The sequence below is a fragment of the Scomber japonicus genome, chromosome 3 (assembly GCF_027409825.1).
Source record: "Scomber japonicus isolate fScoJap1 chromosome 3, fScoJap1.pri, whole genome shotgun sequence".
Classification (NCBI taxonomy): domain Eukaryota; kingdom Metazoa; phylum Chordata; class Actinopteri; order Scombriformes; family Scombridae; genus Scomber; species Scomber japonicus.
The window spans coordinates 9,171,910-9,196,811 of NC_070580.1; the positions used below are offsets into that span (position 1 = coordinate 9,171,910).

At 42.7% G+C, this 24,902-nt stretch overlaps 1 protein-coding gene across 11 annotated transcripts in view; it reads left to right on the top strand.

Moving 5' to 3' along the window:
* foxp1b (forkhead box P1b) overlaps window positions 1-24,902 on the top strand; it is a 165,749-nt gene that overhangs the window by 118,741 nt on the left and 22,106 nt on the right. For 9 of the 11 annotated variants that reach the window (XM_053316615.1, XM_053316619.1, XM_053316616.1 and 6 more), the window contains 5 exons: window positions 7,591-7,728; window positions 8,033-8,167; window positions 11,618-11,768; window positions 19,019-19,211; window positions 24,753-24,860. In XM_053316615.1, coding sequence (XP_053172590.1) covers window positions 7,591-7,728; window positions 8,033-8,167; window positions 11,618-11,768; window positions 19,019-19,211; window positions 24,753-24,860 — 725 coding nt within the window. The remainder of the gene's footprint in view (window positions 1-7,590; window positions 7,729-8,032; window positions 8,168-11,617; window positions 11,769-19,018; window positions 19,212-24,752; window positions 24,861-24,902) is intronic. The other 2 variants (XM_053316624.1, XM_053316625.1) reach the window with 2 other exon arrangements.

Sequence of the window (24,902 nt, forward strand, 5' to 3'; positions counted from 1 at the left end):
AGCCTGCATGCATTACTGCTTGTGTTTATCTGTGTGTTGTGCTGTTGATGCTCATCAGAACTGGAGGAGAGAGTTTTTACAGTTTTCTTTTCTTTTTTTTTTTTTTTTGCTCTGCTTGTTTTGTCAGTCAGAGTTTTAGACATCTAACTATTTACAGTAAGTTTTTTTTTTTTTTTTGACTGACATTTTACTGTTTGTTTAGTTTTGTTTACTTTGCTGTTAGTGAGCTAACCAGTTAAGCAGGATATGTTACAGTGCTTGCATGCTGTTTGAATTATGGAAAGTTCTAGGAAAAACAGAGGACAGGTTTGCTCTCTTTTTTTACATTGCTGTTTTTTACTCTTGAGAGAATGATCCTCTTCTTGCTTTTAGTGTTGAGAATGTTGACACAATAAGACGTTTAAAATCCGCAGAGAGGCTTTTGTTTTTGTCTCACGTGGAGGTTTTTTCTTCCCCTTCTTCTTGTCCCTGGTTGTGTACTTGGTGATGGTTTTGTTCTCGTGTGTTAATGAGTGTTGGTCAGACCGTGCTTTGCTCTCAGGCTACGGCCTGGACTAATCCTCACTCTCCTTCATCGTGTGTCACAGTGAATTAAGACAGAGGCTGGCACAGCTCTATATTTGACACCGTCACCACAAACCACGTTGGAGACATGCTGTCACTCCAAATGTCATCGCTGGTATCCTCCTGAAAAAGTTTGTGGATGTTTTATTGTTGCTCGCCTTGTGTGTTTGTGTCCTGTGCTTGAAAGAGGAAAAAAGGGATTGCACAGTCTGAGTGTTTAAGAGGGAAAGTTGTGGTCATTTTCTTGCTTTTCTTCTTTTCTATTTTTTTGCTGCTGCTGCTGTCAAGTTTGAGTCCCACTTGACAGCTTTGAGGTTTTCCAGAAGACAGCTATTGATTTTCTGTTGTTTTAATGATCTGAAGTGTTTTTACTACAGTCATTTTCAACACTTATGCAGCTATTGAAAAGATTTACATGTGCTTTGCTTTTTTTTTTTGTGAAGTACTGTTTTAATTTTTGTCTGAGCTCACCATTTACTCTAAACTTTTTCTGGGGTACAATTTCAGCACCTTGCATCAGTGCTACAAAAAAAAAAAAAAAGCGAGTGAGTGAGTTAAAGAAAAGGAGTAGATGGAGAGGAGAACAGTGGAGGAGAATATCAGATAGTTGAGGAGGAGGAGGAGGAGAGCGAAGCCTAAACAGGGCAGCGTGCACCGTAATGCCGTGCAGCTGTGCCGAGACTCGCAGTTTGGGAGAGCTGGAGTGCGAGCTGATTGGGTTGACAGTTTGTAATCAAAGTTGATTTATTGTTCATTAGTAGTGCATTAGCCCTTTCAGGCAGGGGCGTTATTTGTGCAGTGGCCTGTCAAGGCGAGGGGCTGCCAGCACCTGTCATTTCTAAACCATGACATAGGCAACCAGATATTAGCTGTGTACCCGTAGAGGAGGGGGGCAACAGGGGGTAGCCGCCAGAGCCCCACGGCTCGCTGGGATATCCTTTACAGGGGATGGTCTTTGCTTTGTACTGGAGCAAGCAGGCAAGACAGAAGAAGAGAGACGGGGGAATAGTTCAGCAGTGATATAGTGAGCCACCAGCTGCTCTCTGCTGTTATTCCTCAGCTTTTTCCTCACTAAAACATGTTTTTACTTGAAAAAAGACTTTGCTTCATTTTTTGTTTAAGGGTCATTACTGCTCAGAGCGCGCGTCTCTGTTTCAGATAGGAAGATTAACTCTACACTTGAGATGCCATGTGTTTCAAAGGGCTGAGATGGTAGGATAATGATGAGATTACATGGTGTAGAGTGTTTTATGGCTGAAGGTCTTTTTCACCACTCTGTCATGACCTATATATTTTAAAACGTGCTTCTGTTGACGTGTTGCACCTGGGAAAATATAAGGCTGGGTCTTTTTCACTTGTTTGTCGACACAATCAAGTGAAACTTCCCCCTGATTTGAAGTTACTGCTATAAACTCACTGCTGGCTCTTCATATATTTTTACATATAATTTTATTAATTGACTGTATAGTTATATGAGTCACATAAGAAAACAACATTAAGAGTGTCAAGAAGCAACGCAATTTGTGGCCCTCTTGTCTGCCGTCATGGAAACAAGGATTAGCTTTTGCGTTGCTGCTGTGCAAAGAATAGAAACAATCTGCACGAGGATGTGTCAGCTATTGTCTTTTGACTACAGTTTCATTTGAAAGGGATTTTAGAGGCTGTGATCTTAATTAAATCTCAACTGACTCGAATAATGCGTCTGAAGACGTGCACCGTTGCATAACCGTTTGTAGGGCTGCAAAAACCATAGATCACGGATGTGCAGTTTACACACGACAGCGATCGTTAAAGACGCAGTGGGGAAAAGGTGAAAAAGCGTGAATGGTGTTGGGTTAAGGTAGTAGCTGTCACCCTGAGTTTGTACGCCGGGTTTCAGGTCTCGGATGCTGTGCGGTTGTGAAATTTGAACTTGGAGGTGTGGCTTGAAAGGTCAGAAAGAGTGACAGGACATTGAGTCACACATCAAATGTAAAGAAGCAGATTTTTTTTAAATATTTTTGGAGATGCTCATTTCCAAATAACTCAAAATATAACTGCATTAATGATTTATTTAAATGTTCTCATTTATATTATTCTTATTATATTTATTTGATATTATATTCCAGGCTATTGACTGTAGGTTCAAATCCAAGCTACTTATTTTAAAATATATAACAGTGAGTTATCAGAGAAAGAGGGATGCTCTACTTACAGTGTCTCTCCATTGTCAGAGCTGCTGGTTACATGTATGTGTGTGTGTGTGTGTGTTAGTAGTAGTGCTGGTGGAGGGGGGGGGGTGCTCTGTGTGCTCTCACCCCTCAGCAGTGGTCACCTGCAGTGGTGGGAAACAGCGTCCAGCGTGCAGCTCAGCTGTTATTGTTTGGGAGGGGGGGGTAGTGGGGGGTGAGAGCTCGCTCACTTCGCCGCGCAGTTTGTTTGTTTAAACCCAACACTGGGACCAGCTCGGCCCAAAAAACCTGTTTGTTTGCAGTCGAAAAGTTAATTAAAATGCAATCTTAACTTTTGTTTTTACAGTTGCTGCAAATAATGTCACACCCCCCCCTCTTCTCACACACACACACACACACACACCTACCCCTACAGCCAATACAGAGCATATAGTGTATGGTAAATGGAAAGAAAATATGGCTGTGATTACCTTGTTTATCTGAGCTGTAAACATTTTTAAAACAGCCTGATTGTGCATGACGAGGAAGGAATTATGGAGGGCTTAACACATGCCCTCTGCTTTTTACATTTTATAGACTTACTGTAGAATCTATTAACAACCTCAATGTCTACACAGTTTTTTTAATTTATATTTTTATTACTAGGATTATTATTATTATTATTATCATTATTATTATTATTATTATTATCATTATTATTATTATTACAGTTTTTATTAGGAGAAACTGTGATATTGTGACTATACTGCGTCTGATTTTTATTTTTTTTTCTCAAAGAGGGAAATAAAGGCTCTCCACCTCAGAGATTTCAATCAACCTGAATGGGTGATATGGAATTAGTCTTTCCAGTCTTGTCGACGACTAATTATGTTCACACATCACTTAAGTACAATAGCTCCCGTGAAATCCTCATTTGGAAGACATTTTCATGCAGGAGCTCACAGTCAGGAAGGGAAGTCGTTTCCTTGCGTCACTGCAGGCCAAGGTAAAACAACAGCATCAAACGGACTGGACTCAGTGATTTCTCTAGGGCTTGTTATTTCTTTTTTTACTTCTCCATTCCATTTGATGCTCCTACAAAACAAGATGACCCCGGGGAGCACAAATGAAAATTTGATAATTCTCTTTTTTTTTTTTTTTTGTCTTTCTCCCTCCATTTTTTTTCTGTGAAAGAAAAGCTGCACCTTCGCGGCCGGTGTAACGTCTGTGCCGGTCTCACTGACATTCACCTCCTTGTCCCTTATTTCTGTTCCCCTTAATTGCCTCAGTGCGGAGGGGGGGTGGGAGGGTGGGGGTGCTTATCTCACAGCTTCTTTCACCACTACTCCTTTTCACCAGGCTTAGACCTCTCTGACTTGTGATACGAGAGGAGCATCTTCATTAACACAGAATCATTGACTCACTAACGTTTTCAGATGTGTGGTTTGTGTTCCCTCATTAGATTATCATATTTTACGCTTTTTCTCTCAAATGGTGATTCACAAAGAGAAGTTACTGTGTAGTTTGCCTTTAAAGATAAATGTTTGCTCCAGTGTGTGTGTGTGTGTGTGTGTGTGTGTGCATGTGTGTGTGTGTGTGCATACTGATACAGGGTCACAGAGAATTACGATATGAATAAAACTAACAATCTTTGACATAAAGAAATATTTAGACAGTGCTCGTCAATGTTTTAAAATGACAAAACATTTTTAATATTTAAATGAAACATGTTTAATTTTATATGTAGATGTTTTGTCATGTACCACATATGTTTTAGATTGACTATACGGTGCAAGTACACTTCCCTGCTCTTTGTGGTAAACATGTTTTTTCTCTTCTTATACAGTGTATTATGGGCTGCACATGTGCATGTGTGTGCTTGTGACAGTTAACATGCCACAGTTTAGATTTGTGTGTGTGTGTGTGTGTGTGTGTGTGTGTGTGTGTGTGTGTGTGTTTGGTCAGCAGCAGGCCTGTGCTGGTACAGTATATTGCCTCCAGTCACTCTGCAGCTGTGTGAGAATGTTCCAGGTTTTGAATGTTTATGTATGGGAGGCACCTGGAGAGCACCACATCTTTGTGAAATTCATAAACGTCAGCTATTTCTGGCATCCTCAGAATGTCCTCTTTTTTTACACCCTCATATTGGTAGAGTAGATTAGAGCTGGGCTCAGTGGATCCCTCCAGTTATTAGCCCAGTATGAGTCTCCGTTTAGACTATCTTTAGATGGTGATATATTTTTGTGGATCATCTGGAGTCATGATGTTATCCAAGAGATAAGGGAGTGCACCATATGGGGGTGCTCTAAATGGCGACTGGCGTCCTGTGTTTGCGTTAAATGGGCATGATACAGCGGCCAGGGCAATATATTTCAGTTAAAGTGCTCCCTCCCGCCCTCCCTCTCAATAGGACCCAGTCTTAGGCAGATTTTCACTCCTTCAGCACAGGATTAAATGGTAGTAGTTACATTGATCAATAGGTTAAGAAGCATACAATCCCTCTTGCTGCTAATGACCTCAGTAGTAATGGGTAATAAAATGGGGGTCTGTAATAGTCTCTTGCTGGTGCTGTGCACAGAGGAAACTGCTCCAGCTGTAGTTACTGTGAGACACTCCTGACAACGCCAAGTGTGAAAGCATGATGAGATATACACCTAAGGTGTAAAGAATTAAGACAGTTAAATTGAAGGAAATCTCAGTGCAGTTTGTAAATGAAATTGGCAGCTATTGAGAGCTGCTTAAGTGGTGTAAAACCTCTGTGTTAATTTAGAGTTTGTTCCCCCTTTTCTTCACATCAGACTCTATATAATGTGGCATGACAAAACGATAATACATTTGAAAATAAGGATAAATTTACAGCTTTGACACGGTAGTAAAAAATAGAGCATGACAAGTATGGAGTAGATTTTTAATGCATGTAGTTAAAGTAAAGCTTCAAAAAAAGAAAGGAAAAAAAAGGAGGCATTATTATTTATCCTCGGTGTGCTGGGGGAGGTGGGGTGGGGGGGGTAAATGTCATGTTTAGACGAGAACTATAAAACACATCACGTATGGTGCTTGCATGTCAGTGAGACAGGGCTGCTTGGCTGACCTTCAAAATAGTTCATCAAAATTAGCGATGCCCAGAAAAAAAAAAAAAAAAAAAAAAGGACTTCAGTGGATAATGACTGTGAAATTAGGAAATGGGAGGCCGGGGCTATGCAAATGACAGGACAAGTCATGTGCAAAAGTCAAGATGAACTGCATATTAAGACATAATACAGGGGGGAATTAATATTGCATTTTCCTCCTCGCGCCCCTTACGCCTGGGCGCTGGAAATGAGAAATGTGAAGTGTGTGTTAGTCCTGGGTGGGGCTGAACCTCCTTCATTCTCCTGGGGCTCGCAGGAAAACGCAGGCACGGCGTAGTCTGGCACTGCTCAATAAAGTTAACGGAGAGCATCAAAGCTGGTCCGTCCTGTTTGACATCGCTGCCCTTTCCTCTGCATTTGCAGTACAAGCTGTTCATTACGACGCTGCTTTGTTTTGGATGGGGTGAAATGAATAAGGGTGATATGCATGCTGTGTGTGTGTGTGTGTGTGTGTGTGTGTGTGTGTGTGTGTGTGTGTGTGTGTGTGTGTGTGTGTGTGTGTGTGTGTCAAGAAAAGCCCCTTAGTTTTTAAACAGCTAAATCACATTCAGAAATACATGAAAAATTCAAAGGGGGGATGTCATTAGCTATAAGGTGGTCACACAATTTAGGTAACCTTGGCGAAGACAGACTGTCACCCATTCTGTCTGCTCTATCAGCTGCTGACATCAGCCTGAGCGACAACGCACTCTCACACACACACATACATACACACACACTAAATGTATATCTGCATGTACACAAAAAGGAAGGATCGCCGAAAAACATGTTAACAATCTGGAAGGCGGCAGAGCTATCAAGTACATCTTAGTTGCTGTTTGTCACCCAGATGTCAGGGAAAGGAGCTTTTAATGGTATTGCACATCATAGCAGTGAGTGGCAGCATCCAGACACACTCCGAGTCCCCTACGCCGCCGGAGCAATTAAGGCACCCTGACAACTGTGGGGGCTCTTTCAGTGTCACAACAAATCACTTGTTTTGAGGAGTCATGCACTCACACCTTTCTGCTGGGAGTTAGTTAGAGGCCTGTGTGTGTTCTTCACCGTGGCTCCTCCTCCGGGCGCTCCATATCTTCACAATAATAGATCGCTGTTGACAGCGTCTCTAATGAAATGTTCTCACATGACATGTTGTGCGTGCGCGACGAGCCAACCGCAGCATTTTTTTTTTTTTTTTTGAAGCTATCTCTCACGTCCTCAGGTATGGCATATTTTGCCATGTTGTATGAACGGTGAGCTCTGAGGATATCGCAGCAGATGCAGATCATACCCGGTGGTGTTGAGTGGGTTTCTTCTGAGTGAGGGGATGTTGATGCTGAAGGTCGGGGTTGGGGTTAGATATGTTGGGGTTACTCCACAGACGTGATCCATGCCTTTAGCCCTCTACAGTCTGGTGTGGTGTCATATTGGTTAGAGGGGTCGGGAGGCAAAGTGTGGGCGCATTCTGATTCTAACACATGGAGATGACTCCAAGTCAAAAGCAAAGGACCAGACAAGCTGTTGGATTCATTTATTTATTTATGTTTTCTTGAAATTGATTTAATTAAGCTTTATTAGACCATACCATTGTGAATAAATTGACATTTTGCCCATTTCATGCTGAGAGGGTTATGGTTAGGGTTGTGAAGAGGTGTAAGCATATGTAGAGAATGGATTGATGACTTTCCTTTATTTATTATGTACTGTACTTAAGGGACTGTTGGACAATGTTTTTAACTATCTGTTCATCTTGTGTGCTTGTGCAGGTTCCAGTGTCAGTGGCTATGATGACACCCCAAGTGATAACTCCACAGCAGATGCAGCAAATCCTTCAACAGCAAGTCCTGAGCCCTCAGCAGCTCCAGGTTCTTCTCCAGCAGCAGCAGGCCCTCATGTTGCAACAGGTAATGTAAAAAACCAAAACTGGCGTCATTAATCATTTTGTCAGACAAGGCATCATGTTTCAAATGGTGGATGTCTCATTTTAGAAAGAGAATTGTCTTATGTATAGACAGCGTTTTCACAAAGCTAAAAAAAAAAAAGAAAAAGAAAATTCACTTTGAAACCGCTATTCTCTCTGTTTCTACGCCTCAAAGACAACATTCCTCAAAGTATTGAAAATTCTCACAAAAACCCACTGCCAAGGTTTTTTTAATGTATGACTGATAGATTCAGATCTCACATGTCGCCTTCTTGTCTTTTCTATAGCAGCAACTCCAAGAGTTTTACAAAAAGCAGCAGGAACAGCTCCACATCCAGCTCCTACAGCAGCAGCAGCAGCAGCAGCAGCAACAGCAGCAGCAGCAGCAGCAGCAGCATGCAGGCAGCAAGCAGAGTAAAGAGGTAGGCTGACATCACTCCCAACCGCCTGCCATTACCAAACCCCGTTGGCCAGACAGAGCATGGAAGGCATGTGCGCTCCCTCCCTCAACCCCATCTGCTTCCAGACTGTGGTTAAAGCTGAGAGGAGAGGGGGAGAATCAAGTGCACTCATGCTTCTGATTAGCATGTCAGACTCGCTGGATAAATGGTAACAACTGACTGATACTGTGCTAAGATTTTTTTTAACAGCCATCCCCTTATTATACACATATATGTAGTATTTTGTCAGAGCTTGAGCCTATTTAGTCTATTGTTCTAGATATATTTTTTAAATAAACAAGTGTCCTATGCAACAAAGGGATGACCGTTCCTGTGAGCCTTGTGTAGGACATAATGAAAGGCAGAAGGGAGAAAGGCAGGAACACGGTGCATATAAATCTGAGAGGCTTTTCTCGGTAATTAACATGGAAATGGCAGAGGAAGAGAAGGCATGTAATTGTGAGATATCAGTGCAGAGAGCGCTCCCAGCTTTGTTGCCTGTGTGTTGAGTTTTTTTTTTTTTTTTATTCCTCCCCATCTTCCTCGCTCCCTCTCCGGTACAGCAGGGCATGCTCATAGGCAGCAGCTTAATGTGTGTTAATGACTGGCGGATACAGGCATCACTGTGGACAAAGCAAATTATTATTGTGCGGTCAGAAGAAGTTCAAAGACGATCTGGGAATTTTTTTTTTTTTTGCTCTCGTCCCCATTGAGTTCCATGTTTGGAGACGAGAGGAAGCGTAGAAAATTAAGCCCAATGTTAAAAGCACACACACACACACACACACACACACACACATATCTATGCATGCTCACTCACACACACGCCCGTGTGCTGTCGAAGCTCCCAACTTCAAAGTCGTAGCTCCCTAATTAATGAACTGCGGGCTTCAGTTTGGACAAGTTGTGGCGTGATGCTCCCATAAATCAACATGACAGCAGAGCTCCTCGGCCTCAGATAGGGCCTGTCACCAAGTCGCATCTGATGTAAACACTAGAGGAGCAAGGGGAGAAAAGAGGGAGGGGTGAGGAGAGGGGTAGGAGTGGGGGGGGGGGGACAAGGAGGTGCAATTGATCAGTTGAATGGAGCATGAGAATAAAAGAAAAAACAACTTTTGAAGCATATTATGTATGATCACAGGAAATGGATGCAGCCTCGAGAGGTTCTCCCCCTCTGCCGATGTTTTCTTTCTCTCCCCATCGCTCTCTCTCTCTCTCTTTTTTTTTTTTCAGTCGCATTTCGAGCAGCCATCAAAAGACAGAATAAGAATTACGCAGTGACTCCCCTGTGGCTGCCAGACAATAACCCCCTGTTGTTGCTTTGTGCCTCTTTTATTTTAAAGACATCAAAATTTAGTTTTTCAAAGATCTTTAACTTTATATTTGAAGCTTGACAATAAAGGCCTGCCAGTGCCACTCTTTATCATTTGTCAGGGACTGTATTTTTCTCTCCCTCGTGCCACTTCTTGTTAACCTCTTATTTGGTCTATTGGGTCCGGGGTTTTTAATGTGTCTGCATGCTGGGAGAGCACAGGAGCTCCTGTCAGCTGATGGGACCAGAAGAAGAAAAAACATGTGATGGGGGGAGAGAGTTAAATTCAATTGCAATACTTGATTTTTCTTTCTTCCTTTTTTTTAATTCTGAAAAGCCACCCTCTATTTATTTAGCGTTTTGATGAAAGACATTGTTCCTTGTGAACTCCCACCCCCGTAGCACTATTATCTTTGTCTCAGACTGTCAGGGAGGAACTGGAGAAAAGAGAACCATTGAAGACATGAGTAACTTCACTCACACTGATGGAGATGAAGAAGAAGAAGAAGAAGAAGAAAAAATAGAACCAACCACCTTTCATAAATAGGACAGATCAGAGAAGATCACAGGCCACCTGCATCTTAAATATCTCTGAAAAGCCTCTGTGAGATTTCTATCATGTCTCTCACTTCCCTCTCTGTTTCTCATTTCGGGTTAGATCACATGTGAGCCTTTTGAACGAATGTGATTACTCTTCAATTATGAACCTCCGCTACCACTGTCAAAGCGCCCTCTTCCCCTGATTGATCCAATGAGACGACCCCGCTCCTACTAGTAGACCAACGCTGCCCAGAGCCTGATTTTCAGTGCAGCCAGCGCAAGTAGGGTGTGGGGCAGGAGGAAGAGGAGGAGGAGGAGAAAGGGAAAGGGAAGGCAGTAGGCCCTTTTGACAAGGCGAGCGGGGTGGGTGGAGGGGACCCGTTTTATCTGGCTGTTTCAGTGGTTTCATAGTCGCCAGCTAGTGACCTGACAGCCGCGTTGAAGCAAGACCTTTTTTGTATGCACTCAATTGTGAGAAGTAAACAAAGTGGTGTATCCTGTGTTTGGTAACAGGGCGCGGTGCACAGCTTGGCAGTCACAGCACTGCTTTTAGTGCCCCCCTCCCCTCCTCCCACCCGCCTGACAACTGGCCTTGTGTACTCATAAACAGGCCTAGTATCCTGTCCAGTCTCAGGCGTGCTTATTTTATCTTTATCTATTAGATTACACATAAGATGTCCCGCTTCATCTTGTTTATTGAAAATTTTGGCCAGTTGAACCAAAGTTTGTTGAAAGCTGGGACTGATGAAAGGGTTAAAAGTCATCTCTGTCCTCTGTGCCCCTGTTATCTAAACAGCATCTCCCATTTGTTTTGACTCATAGGAGATTGGGGATATTAGATAATTTCCTTCTATTTATTATTCTGACTTTGTCTTTTTCTCCTTTCGCTTTTCTTCAGTGCTCTAATATCACACGTTTCACTCACCATTGCCAACATTTTCACTGCTCGCCCTAACATCATTAAAGATGGACCAACGTTTCATTGAAATGTTCTCGATGAAACAGCCGTAGCACAGTTAGCAGTTATCTCTCAGGCGGTCTACAGTATGTGATTGAACACAGCTTGCTGTGCTGGTTGGGGGAAGAGTGTATCCCTGAGCCCAGCGCCATGCCTGGGAGAGTTGCGAGACTTGCAAGGGTGGTTATTAAGCACTTTGATTTAGTCACACGTTGTTTGCTGAATTATGAATGGCTGTAATTAAATTCCTGTGGCTCTTATTATGAATGATTAACTATGTTGTTTCATTGTTTGTCATTTGCCTCCCGACTCCTCGTTAATTAAGAGAGAGAGAGAGAGAGAGATGTATACTCTACCTGTCTTAAGTGGGCTCAGACGAACCCACACTAAAGGCAAAAAATAATGGAAATTACACTTTACTATTGTGTGTGTGTGTGTGTGTGTTGGAATGCACAAAAATCTCTTAACTTCATTTTTTATGAATGAATTTTAAATGTTTTTCCTCAATGGCACCTATGAAATTAATCTTTACATGGTTATTATGCTTCTATGTGTGTTTACTGATGGTATGCCTCTCTTTTTTTGTGTGTGTGTGTGTGTATGTGTGTGTGTGTGCCACCAGCAGCAGGTGTCGGCACAGCAGTTGGCCTTCCAGCAGCAGCTCCTGCAGGTCCAGCAGGTCCAGCAGCAGCATCTGCTCAATCTTCAGAGGCAAGGACTGCTCACCATCCAGCCTGGACAGACGGGCCTGCCACTGCACTCCCTCACTCAGGGTCTGTACCTAATATCATCACGCTGTACTGTATTACTAGCCTGCAGCTCTTTATTAAATCTCCTGTCAGTCCTCAACTGTGGGAGCATTTTGAGGAAACAAAACGCTGCAGAAAAACAATGTCTGGGGATGATCCTACACCTTTTCACATCCAACAATAACCATACAGTATATGCAAGTGCAAAGGTTTGGCTTGCTATTGAGTGGATATTAAAGGTCCAGTTCATGACATTCAATCCCACTAGATGTCAACAAGCAACTATTTGCTATGTAAAGATATAGTGGAGCAAGGGCAACCTGAGCAGAGAATGAAGTCACACTACCTCTGTGTGTGTTGCAATCATAGACTGTAAAAAATATTTGACGTAGCTACTCAATGGTGTGTGGACTCCCGTTTTGAACCCTTGAGTCTAATGCTTATTTTTGCTAGCGAAATTGGCTTGAAACCATTAAAACAAAATGTAGGCTACTTACTGGTAAAGCTACCAATGCTTTAGAGTGTGTTTTAGGTCAACCAAATACTGAGACAAGACTTTTATGCAACCAAAATGTTAAAATAACTTTCATGAACTCAACTTGCCTGTGACAGCTTAAGCTTCAATAAAGTTTAAAGGGTTGAGTTATATAAAAATACAGCATACATTTGTCATGAACCAGAAAATTAGCTCTAGAGACCAAAAGCATTTTTACCACTTGTACCAGGCTGTAAACATGTCTATTTCTGTTGTGAATATGTGCATTTTAACATGGGGCTCTGTGGATATTGACTCACTTTTGGAGCCAGCTTCATGTGGCCATTCGAGGAAGTGCAATTATCAGCACTTCCTTATTGGCTTCATTTTTTAACCTCGGATGTAGCTGCTTGGTTATAATCTGAGTTCTGTTTTTATAGCTGGTCCGGATGTAAATGCGTGTTAGTGCATGCAAGTCTTTCTGTATCTTCTGTGTTTTTAAAAACATTTGAGATGAGTAACAGGACATGCAGTAACAGAATCTCGAATCATATTTGATAAGCACTGCTTGGTTTGACAGTTCGTTCCAAGTCTCATGTTTTGTGAGGCGTTGGTTCAATGATCAACGGTTTTCCAACTTTATTGAGTAAACAACAAGAATATTTGTTTTGGTCTGAGACAGTGGTGCTATTGTGTGACATGTAGTGCGGTTGAATGTTGTATATTGCACCTTTTAACTTCTGGGTTATACAAGTACATCTGTTTATTGGTATATTACCTTTTTTTGCTGGTTTTTTGGGGGGGGGGGATTTGTTTTATTTTCAACTTGTTGTTTCAAAGACCTTTCATCATGGGAAAAAAAATTGTATTCAGACGGACCTATTTTTACTGATCTTGGCACAAATTATAGGCAGCCTCACTGTAACAATATTTGTTTTATGGGGCTTCTAAAACCTAAACTTGATATCATGTAGAGTAGTTGGTTATATCTGTTTTAACTTTGCTGCTGGTGTTGGTATACATCTATATCATATATCTGTATATTGAGAGTGCTTTGATCTGCTACTGTTATTCCCCTTCTACAATACCTGTACAAATTTGCTTAGTCAAAGTGAACAATGCACTGCCTAAGTCTGTAACCACATACTGTGCATGGTTTCATTGACTCCTGACACACCTACTGTAAATCCTCACTCAACAGCTGTCTAATTTTCTAAATGGTATATCATACTTCTTATCCAGGACACTCTACCTCTTACTGCATTTGTGTTTGGCACCTTTTGTCTATTATCATCCCAGACTTTAGAAGTAAAGTACCCCTCTGTATACAGGTGTAGACTAGAGTTAGATGTATATGCTTTGTCCTTCAACTCCCTGTCCTTTGCCTGTGATTGGCATCCTGGTGGCTGTCTCCTTCAGCCTAGAGGAAGACTGGATCCATTGTTCGTAAACTGCCAGTGAACTTGTCATTGTGAAACTGCCTCTTACTTGATAGGGAGTCAATACTTGTTTGGCCAGGAAGTTTATTTCTTTATTTATTCTTTAATATTTTGTTAAGGAGTGGCCCCTTTTGACAAAGACGCCGTCATAAGGGTTTTAGAACATGACATCGACTATTCATTCCCAGCTAAGACAAACAGTTTTGAAATAACAAGATAAGGGCGATAAAAACGGGAGGGTTCGGGGGGGTGCTTAGGTAATAGGCAAACACAAACACGGTTTGTACAGTGGTGTTATTGTTTGGACTGGGTATGGAATCACTCATCCGCTCGCAGACGATTGCCATGGGCACAGGCGTGGAGTGCTGCTGTGTTGTGAGTGTGCTTTGGTGAATTGCTGTGTCAGATGTCTGGCAAACACACACACACCCCTTGAGTAAAGCATTATACGGGTGATATAGCTTGGTACTGTACTTTTGATAGATTTCACAACAGTCCCAGAACATCCTGTTTATATTGTGTCATCTTTAAATACTGAGGCAAGGCATCTTAACACATCTACAGAGTCTGTGTGCTGAATTTACATTCTTTTCTTTTCAGGTTTTAACAATTAATGCTATTAATCGTGTTAAAATAGAGGTTTTAATTTGAAAATCTATGCATTCTCATTCTTATGTGATTAATTTCACAATATAACAACCACACAAACACGAATAACTGGCTTTTTTTTAACACTCAACTTGATATTAAAGTCACATGGTAATATTTTATTTTACAAAAAGTCCCTAAATACAACTCATGTGACTAACTAATGAATGTGAGAAACTAATGATTCTCCTTTTTATAGTCATATTTTACCCACAACACTGTATTTAGATGGAGTGAACTAAAAACTGAGAGGGCTCATTTCTCTAGAGTTTTGTTTGCATAAACATCCAGATGAGGAACTGAATCTCCTAATGTACAATTACTCAGTTTCTGTTCGTCACGACAAGTCAAACCTGGTTAGTTTGCCCTTGCAATCTATTGATGTTTAACTCAGTGCCTCCGACAGCTGTTACAACACTTAGGCTAGTGCTTCAGGCCCCTAGTTTGTCTTCCTATTCTACACATTTTCTGCTTGACTGTTTGAAGTTATTGATGACCTTTCTGTTTTCCACATCACTAAACTCTTTCATGCATCAGCGGGCCAGGCCTATGGTGCTCAGATCTAATCTACAATATTCAGCTAGCAGTTAGCGCTGCATCGGAAGTGATGAGTTGATCTGCTCTATTTGGGTCCCGTGATTATGGATTCAAACTCGGGGGCAGTAAATTGGCATGACTTCTTAATGATAATTTTTATTTCTTTTCATTTCAAAAATATAGATATCAGTATTCTTTTAAAAGGCCACTGTTATCACATGAAATCCACTGTATTATTTTTTCTTCTTGTGCTGAAACAATCAAAAAGGTTTTCACATAATCGGTCACTGTAACTAACTGTAATTAAAGAAAGGAAGGTGCAATCTGCAGTTTTGTCTTGGGTGCTATAAAGCAGTTTACATCTCATTTTTTTTCTATCTGTCCCTCGCTTAGTTACATTGTCGGCTGAGACGGATTACAGCAATTTTTCTGCCAAAACGATGGACTGAAGGAATGCATTTGAATTAGCTTTTCCAAAAAAAAAAAAAAAATGATAGCACTAATTAAGTATAAACTTGTAGATAACAGTTTTGAGTGAAAAACAATTGCTCATTTTATCTTGAGTATAATTTGTTTCTCTTGTCGTAAATTCTTTTGACATTAATGTTCAAAGTCTTGGAAGCGGCCAGACGGTATCTGTTATGAATTACAACAATGTGTTTGGGAGGATATAACTCTCATAAATATAAATTTGATCCAAACGCCCCCCCCTCCCCTCTTCTCCCCCTTTTCTCCCTCCTCACAAAAAGCCTGTCCTCTTGACCTGATAAGTGAGTCAGTGGCTGTTCAGACTCACATTGCGATGTTGTGTGTGTGTATATCTGTGTGTCACTGAGGTGGACAGTGTGCACATCCTGACTCTAATTTCACCCACCCCCCCCCCCCCGCACACACACACACACACACACACACACACACACACATACTCTTTGAGGTTGCTCTGCTAGAGAGTGAGTCCTTATAGCCGCACAACATCATTTAAGCTGTCTGGGAGAGGCCAGTGGGACAGTGACAAGACAAATTTGTCCGTAATATGAAAGCAAAGAATGTGGCGAGCCATGAAGTGCTCACAGAACAGCAGCACATCAGGGACAGCGGTGGGTAATGCGGCTGACCTGTCAGTGATTGATACGTCCAGCAGTGGGCTACTGGTAATAGTTCCTGCAGCATTAGGACAGGACATATTTCAGGCCTAAGGGGTGCATATCAGCAGGCCAGTGATTACGGCAACATAAACAGGGGTGCAGTAAAGGTCCCAGCCTGACGGAACAATAAACTAATAGCGATGTCACTGTCCCCCCATGGCACCGGCACTGTGTGTGTGAGAAGTAACAGCTCGGTTTAAATAGCCCGGAGCACTGGGGGCCATTTTTTATTTGGGGGGGATGATGGCCTGCAACTGATGTCATTATGAACCTTAAATCAACTTTCTGCTTGCTTGAACATGGTCACCTGGGTACAGGGGGACAAGGACAGGAAAAGGTTGAAGAGCTCGGCCTGTCTCGGTGCCAGAGCTACCTGCGGAGGTAAAATTGAGTTGGGAGACCGGTGATCAATCAAGTGTCCCAACAACATACATTTTTTAAAGTGCTTGTCTGTATTTCCCAGTCGTAATGAGCGGAAGAGTTGTGTTGAAAAATGGAAAGAGGGAAAGATAAACCAATCCGGCATTTAAAGGATGGACAAACCGGGGAGGTGGGGGGGGTCCAAGAAGGTGGATTTACAGATCAATGTCATTACATGTCCTGCTGTAATCAGATGGAGACCTCTCCAGAAGAAGCCCAATGCGGTTTTGTCCAAACACCAAATATAATACCCTGTGAGACATTTGTGTAATGGTATTTTATTGTCACTTATGTGGAATCATGAACCATAGCTGTTGTTGGGGGGGGGGGTTCGAACAGGGTTAGGGTTAGATAGAAAGAAGCGAAAGGCAAACAAGATAGCAATAAAACTACAGACTAGATCCAGAAAGAGACAGCTCGGTCCCACTCCGTTACCTCTCTCATCAGACCGCTCTATCCGTTGCGGTTTCATCTGAGTAAACAGTGGTGTCGGGGTCACCAGGACTGCTGGGTAATTGAGCCAGTGTGGGCCGCCCTGTCAAGCACATCGGCTAAAAATACATCGCCCACTGTCACCGGGCACCAAGTGGGGGAAAAAAATGATTGTTCCCGCTGTCGGAGCGCAGGACACTCGCATCACCAGTGACCTTCCCCTTCTAAGCCCAGCCATCACCGAAGAAGAAAGGGGAAAAAAAAGAAACAAGAAAATAAAACTTTTCCCACCAAAGTGTCCGTTATAGCATCAAAAACAACAATGGATCCTTTGATAACGCAACTGGAAATCGGCAAGCGGCGGATTTGCATGCTGTAACACAAGCCCCCGCGATATTAAGCATGTTTAGCCTGTCATGGACGTGCGCTTCGATTAGGGCACATCAAGGCATCGTAGAGAATAAGGGAGAATACAGGCAGGCAGAATAGAGCGAGCATGTTTAAATATTCGAATGAGGAAAGACGCTCCTTGGAACGTGGAAAGGTTATTGATTTGTCCTGCAATCATTTCCTGCTCTTTGATATGCAAACGATCTAGTGTGAATTTACAGCAATCCTATCAGACTCATTTCACAGTTCTTAGCCCCTACGTCTCTCTGGAGTCCTCCGCCTCATTAGGCCAATGTTCTCCATTACCAGCATAATTAAAATCTTTAGTAGCTTATCAAATTAAAAATATTTTTTGCTGATCGTATTGAGATCTTCACCTCACAGTTATTTTCCACAACAGGAATAAATTAAGACTAAGCATTTTGCACACAATGTGTTACAATCTGGTGCTTGAAAGGGAGCACTTCTGGTATCTATAGAGCTGGTGATGAGAAACGGGGAGGGGAGGGGAGAAAGGGGGGGTCCAGAGAATATAAACCCTAGTAGATAAGCATGTGCAAATCATCTTTCATTTGCCAGCGCTCATTTTGAGAATGGATTTAATTAATTGTAATGTTAAACGAGTGGTCTTGCCCATTTGCTCTGTGGTTAAATTCACCACATATCCAAGGGGCTTCTTTCAGCATGCTTATAACATGTGGCTTAGTTAACACACATTTGTATAGCCATACAAATCCACACCCATCCCACCCCCCCCCACCCTCCACCCCCCCCCATTAGATCTCTCAGTAGGCTATTAAAATATGGCTCACCCAGATGCCGTCTGTTGTGAACTGAAAATACAAACAGCCAAAGATACAGTGTTCAACAAGGCTTAATCTTATTTTACATATCAGCTTTATCCTCATTTGTGTCAAATGAAAGCAGACTATCCCCGGCACAGTAACACACACACACTATGGATGGACACACAAACACACACACACACACACATATATGTTTTTTGTATATTGCGCACCAACAAAAGGCTCTCTTCTCACAGACATGGATAGCAGGGGTGCACAAACACGGCATTATCCTCCTTCATCCCGACTCTGGCCCTGGGTGTCGGGATCGCTGTCACTCACAGGCGCGCACACACACACACACACACACACACACACTCTCAAGCTCCGTAGATGTGTTTCCAGCATGCTGAAAAATGTCTTCTGTCTTCAAGGGATTTTTCTTTTTTCAAAGGGTTGTGTGAGCTGCAATGTGCTTGACTTGTTAAATGAGGTTTAAGTCTTCTGTGTCAATTGGAGGCGGTGCAGAGCTTTAAGTATTTTGCACATTAATGCTCTTTTGAGAATATTACCCCAGGGTCCTGTTTCTCAAGGAAGGCAGGGGTGGGATGTTTTCTAGTGTCGCTATTGTAAACTTTTTTTTTTGTTGCTGCGTGTGTTCTGCACATGTCTGTTGTTGAGAGGGAAAACGATGGTGATTATTCCGATTTCATGCCTTGTCTGGATGTTAATTATTTACTCTGGGCATGAAATTTGCGTGAATGCCAGGGATTTGTGTATACAAACACGCTTCAGATCAACGAGAAAAAAAACGGGAGGGAGAGAAGGAGGGTGGGAGGAGGAGGAGAGGGGGAGGCGAGAGCTCTCAGTGCATTACCCTGTAGTGGAATATTTTCTAATTAATACGCGGCTTTGTTTACAGACACTTTCATTTAATTAAGTAATGAAGAAGAGAGTTGGATTAGTTGTTAATTGATTTAATTATCCAATTTGTTTGTCTCAGGCATGATTCCAGCAGAGCTGCAGCAACTGTGGAAGGAAGTGACAAACGCAAGCGTGAAGGAGGAGCACATCAACAGCAGCAGCAACAACGGCCACCGGGGCCTCGACCTGTCCTCCCCGGCGCCGCCAAAGAACACACTCCTCAACCAGCACGCCTCCACCAACGGGCAGTACATGAGTCACAAGAGAGAAGTGTGAGTCCCTCCCTCTTGCAAAAAGCCTTCTATATGATTCAGACGTCCTTTTCTTTTCTTTTTTGTTTGAATGCGTGTGTCACATCTTTTGCATGTTCTCACAATGCTAAAAGCTGCAAATGATCACAGCTCGCAGCTTCGTGCAAAACACGAGATGTACCTTCCACCGACTGTTAATTAGATGTGAAACTGTCATCTTTGTCTTAAGCAAACAGAAAGCCTGCGCGGTGTATATTCCCATTTTAAAAGAGCAATTTCTCACAGGGCCCCAGTTGATGGACATTTCCCCATAGGGTTTGCACAGAGATTGCTATTAATTTATAATTTGTAAGTATTATTTTCATTAAGTCCAACACACTTTTTTTTAATGCAGCTGGGGAATTTTAACACTAACACCTGGAAGGAATACAGGGATTTGGAGATATGCGCACGCAGTCAATGTGGGATGGGATCCTCATACAGTTAATGAGAGGGTCAATGTGCTGTTGTTTCAGTTGCATATAAGAAAAGCGCAGCTGTGGCTTCAATTGCATGTCCATGAGAACATTTAGGTTACTGGTGTCTTCTCATAAAAGGAGAAAAAAAAGACTCTGGGAACTTTTTTGACGTGTCTAATCACCTGTCAGTTCAAAACGCAACGAGAACAACAAGCCTTTATATGCTAGAAAAAACAAACACTGGGTGTATCATATTTTCAAAACTGGAATGAATCATCAGTGAAAGGCATTTGCTCTCTGAGATATGTGTGTGAGCGTGTGTGTGTGTGTGTGTGTGTGTGTGTGTGTGTGTGTCTTTAAGGAAGGAATTAATTTGGCATCTTACACATTTGCTTGTTTTCTTGCACCAAAGCCTGATCTTTGAACTGCTAGAGAGGAGCCTCCAGGCACCATGAGCTCACTGCGTAACATCTGACTTGTGTTTCAGTGATCAAAACCCACGCGTCATTATGAAAGCAATGCGGATGAAAACATGTTTAGCACAGTAAACCAACGGGCCTTTGGAGGTGAAGAGGGGCTGCACGTTGGAGGGGGGTAGGGGAGGAAGGGCAGGGCACAGGGGGGTTGTAGAGAGTGACACAGAGAGTATGATTTACTCGTGTCAAGATACAAAAGGAAAGCCGCTATTTCTTTTCAAGTAGCGCTATCGGTTTTTAAATAGATTCACACCGTATTACCTGTACAGACTTATCCTCTTTAATGTGTTTCAAAGTTATCTTCTAGCACAGACATGCACGCAGAGGCTAGACACACTGGAGAAGGAATAAAAAAAAAAAAATGGGCGTTAGTTGCTCCCAAGTTGACAGTATCCACACAAGGCTTCCAGTGCTTCATCCACTGTCTGGCTGAATGTCTGGGTTTTTTTTTAGTTTTATTTTGGTGTGTAGTTAACAAATCTTAGGGGGAGGATATTGACTCGCTCACTCCATCACACATTTGTCGCAAGCGAGCAAACAAGGTGAGCACCGGTGGCATGAAAAGGCAAGAGCCAGCCTTCAGCTGAGGGCTCCATGAAACATTGGAGAAGACATAACGCAAGAGCTGGCAGCCCCCTCTGCCCGTCTGCGCTTGACTGTCAGAGATTAAAGAAGATGTCAACAGCAGTTTAACACAAGCTTAAGTGAAGAAGGCAGTCTCCGTCTGAATATTCTCGCATTATCTTAGATCTGTCAGTAAAAAAAAGAAGAAAAAAAAAAAACAACTCCAGAGCAGGTGATTCTCATCCAAGCCCCATCTGCTCCGAGAAAGTCGCGGATTACCTACGCTGAGTTTTCAAACGCCACCGCGACCGCTAAGAATAGATGACTGATACAAAGCGAACACAAAACATCCTCCTTATTAAACTGCAGAATGATGCTAATTTAGATCCACGCTAACCAATAAGCCTTTTCCTTGCGTTTCGTCAGGAAACGTTTAAAAACTATCGCGCAACTATCAGAAGCAGTTATTCCCCGTCTTCGTTTTGATGATGCGGACTCAATTCTAATCAGACCGGCACGAGAAGAGAAATGAAATATTATTAAGTATGATTATTCTAAGCAAGGCTCTGAGAAAACGTCTGTGTTATAATCCAGGGATTTGAATAATCAGGTTGAAGATAATGGGCTGGGCCGGCCCGGGCGTAAATAGAGAGCATCTACTCCTCCTCCCCAGCGCTGAACTTAATGAACTTTTAATTGATGCGGTTTTGCAAGTCCTTTTGTCATGCAACAGAAACAAGCCTCTCTGCTGATGGGCCTGTTTTCCCGACTGGCTTCAGATTGGTTTACAGCAGGCCCTAAGTACCATGTAGTTAGTTTCATGTGTCATATAAAATCTGCCCAGGCACAACGACGCCTGCAACTAAAACCTTAAGTGCATCCACAGTAATCACTCACCGGCTTTGCACTTCCGTCTTAAAGGAAGGAGGAGAAATTCAATCACTGCCGGCTTGACACACCAAAGACGAGGCACATGTTCCTGCTTTTAGTTGTCTCAGTGAACACTCACTGGCAAAGCAAGCTGGGATTTCTGTTTGTCTGAATAACATCCACCGATATGACCAGAGCCTGAGTCACTCAATCTGTCAGTCCGCGTTGTTTCCCAGCCAGGGAACTGTGATGCATAGATAGAGATATACCCCTGTGAGCCAGGTCATCTTTATTCAATGATTTGCTTATTTAAATGAAATGTGCCTGATCTGTATCTGACACAAATTCCCAATACAGTGCTGCATCAGCTTTGTAAAAGGCAGGGAGGGAGGGAAGGAGGAAGGGGGGGCGGGGGGGGGGCATCCTCACAAAGCGCTTGGCCCACTTTACTTCCCAACAACCATCAGTAACCAGTGCTCGGGGACTGTAACACAGCAATCTGTTAAGGAGATAAATAATCAGATTTGGCACAGCACTCCCATCTCTCTCGCCTTTGATTTGTCTTACACTAGAAGAAAATGATAATTAAATCATTTAGGGTAAACCATGCACTTGCAAAGAGAAGACAGAAGGTTGAGGATGGAGTGTAAGGCCCAAGAGTTAAAGAGGAGTGTGTGTGTGTGTGTGTGTGTGTGTGGGAGTGAGGGACACGAGGGAATAGGCTAACATCAGCAGGGACAGCAAGGGGAAAGTGTAGTGTTGTGACTGGCTTCACACACACACACACACACACTTGCGGCCAGACTCTGACCTACCGTGGTGGTCATCAATCCCCCCCCTCTGCCCCCCCTCCCACTTGCGCTGATAGATCGAGCCCCATCAGCGCGCACGACGGCGGAGATCACGAGCTGTTTATGGCCCGAAGCATCTCATCAAAAAAAAAAGAAGCAAAGTTGAAAACAACTGGCTACAAGCTGTCGGAGTCATCTACGTGTGCAGTTTCCTTCTTGTCTGTCTGTCTGTCTGCACATAAACACAGCGCAACACCTGGAAGGTTCAGACATTTCTGCCCGGCTCTATAGGCACTTTAATGTTCCTTCTCCTCTAAAGGAAGCTGATGACACGGTTTTCCTCACAAGATCATTAGAGTGTTCTTCCCCCGGGCTGCCTGACAATAATAACATCCTGACAGACCTGTCGTGGGTGCAAGTCAAATTTAACACAACGCAGGGAACTGCAGAAGGTTTCTTTTTTTTTTTTTTTCTTTCCTTCTTCTTTCTTTTTTTTTCTTTTTTTTATATAGTGCTCAACATTCCCTCAAATGGGAGAAAACCCCACGAATCCTTCCACTCTTCTCCTATTACACTAATGTAGCTCATTTGGTGTAAATTCTTGTCATTTACTACTGTTTAGCCATCCAGCGTTTAAAAGGGCTCTTCTGCTGCTAGCCCCTCACAGCGCTTTGTGCTCACTGATTCCCCAGTGCACTCCACATTTCAATATCTTATTAATACAGAATTAACCAACAAGCCTGCTCGCAAAAGAATTAAAAAAGGATCTCTTTAAATTAAAAAAACAGCGTTACCTTCACCAGTCCACACATTTCCTTGTTAAAAACTCATTATAATAGGTCTTCCACCATCTATTTATTAGCTGTATCAAAACAGAGGTCTTAATGTGAATGCATAATTCATAATTGAATAAAAAAAAAGAATCTGACTTTTGAAAGAGGGAGAAAAAGCTGCTAACCACATTCATGAATGCTTGACTGCTTCCTAATTGCAATGCAATTATCACATGTTATGAACAATGTGAACTCTTAAGCAAGTAATTATAACACAAGGAAACCTGTGACGACCTTTAAAATTTCCTACTTGAGGTACAGCTTTACTAACATTGATACAAATGAGATTTTAATCTGAACATCTGCTTGTTTAATCCTGGGGAAGGAAAAAAGGGAAATGGTTAGATTACTTTAATTTTTTTTTTTTTTTTTTTGCTAATTCATTTTTTTTAATATCAATTTTTAAAAGACAGCAGATGGATGAGCAATGCAAGATTTCATTTCTAAAGACGTCTCTTGAAGTAGCAGTGGAAGTAGTATTATTAGAAATGATGTCTTGTTGTATATGTGTACATGAATGAGATTTTTCGAGGCTAGAGTTATTCCCAAAACGGCACCACAACAGTTTGCAGTGTAATGAATCTCCCTATGCAGCCTGTTGTCTTAGAGAGCAGGGGGCTCAGACTGGAGGAGAGGTGGCAGCAGCGGCTCTGTGCTGTGCTCACCAGCCACCAGAAGCACAGGTGGTAGCGATATAGGCCAGTCCCCCAGGCTCTTGTAGCTGAAAGTTGTGTGTCTTGTATAGCGCCTGTGTCCATATGGCTGCCTGTCTCGCTCTCTTAGCAGACACTGCCTCCACACGGGCCACTCTCTCTCTCTCTCTCTCTCTCTCTCTCTCTCTCTCAGCACTGATTGCGGTTAGCTGTGGTTCCACGCCTCTCGCCATATGGAAGATGTTGTAAAGTTTGTTTTTCAGGGATGTTCCCGCTATTTAGACTGATTGTATGCAGCCGTACCCTCCCCCCTCCCACTTCCCCATAGATGCGTGCTTGTCAGCCCCTGGTGACACGGATCGGTCAGTAGATAAATTGATACCAGGCTGGGAAGTTTACAGTTTCTGCACAGTGTGAAAGTGTCTCCATGCTTTAGGAGGATTTCAAATTGTAGCAGCACACACTCCTCCAGGTGGGCTCTGGGACACGGTGCAAGCCGGCGACTGAGGGAGCTCCCCAGCAGACTTGATCAAAGTCAATTGCAACATGGCTCAGTGATACTAAATAATTACATATTGATTCGCGTGCGTTTTCACAACACGAGCCCCCCCGTCATAAGAGCGAGAGCAAGCGGAGATCACACAGGTACACTGATTGCACACAGCTCCAAGATCACAGATGAAGTTGGGAGTCAATGTTTTCATGTGGAAAGCACATACAAACACACACAGGGAGGCGTTAACCAGGCAACAGCTGGAACAGTGGACGCCGTCATCTTTGACCTCTTGTCATGTTATGTGACCGCGGGGGCGTGTAACTGTGTTTGTGCTTCAGGAAACTTGTGATCTGTTTTTTTGTTGTTTTTTTTTTTTTTTTGTACTAATGTCCATTTCTGTGTCCCTGCACCTCTCTTTCAGATCCACGCTAGAAGAGACTTCCCCCCACAGTCACCCTCTCTACGGTCACGGCGTGTGCAAGTGGCCCGGATGTGAAGCGGTCTTTGATGATTTCCACTCATTCCTCAAGTAAGTCAAAGTCACAGTTGTTTCCATCCAAGCATTTTTTTT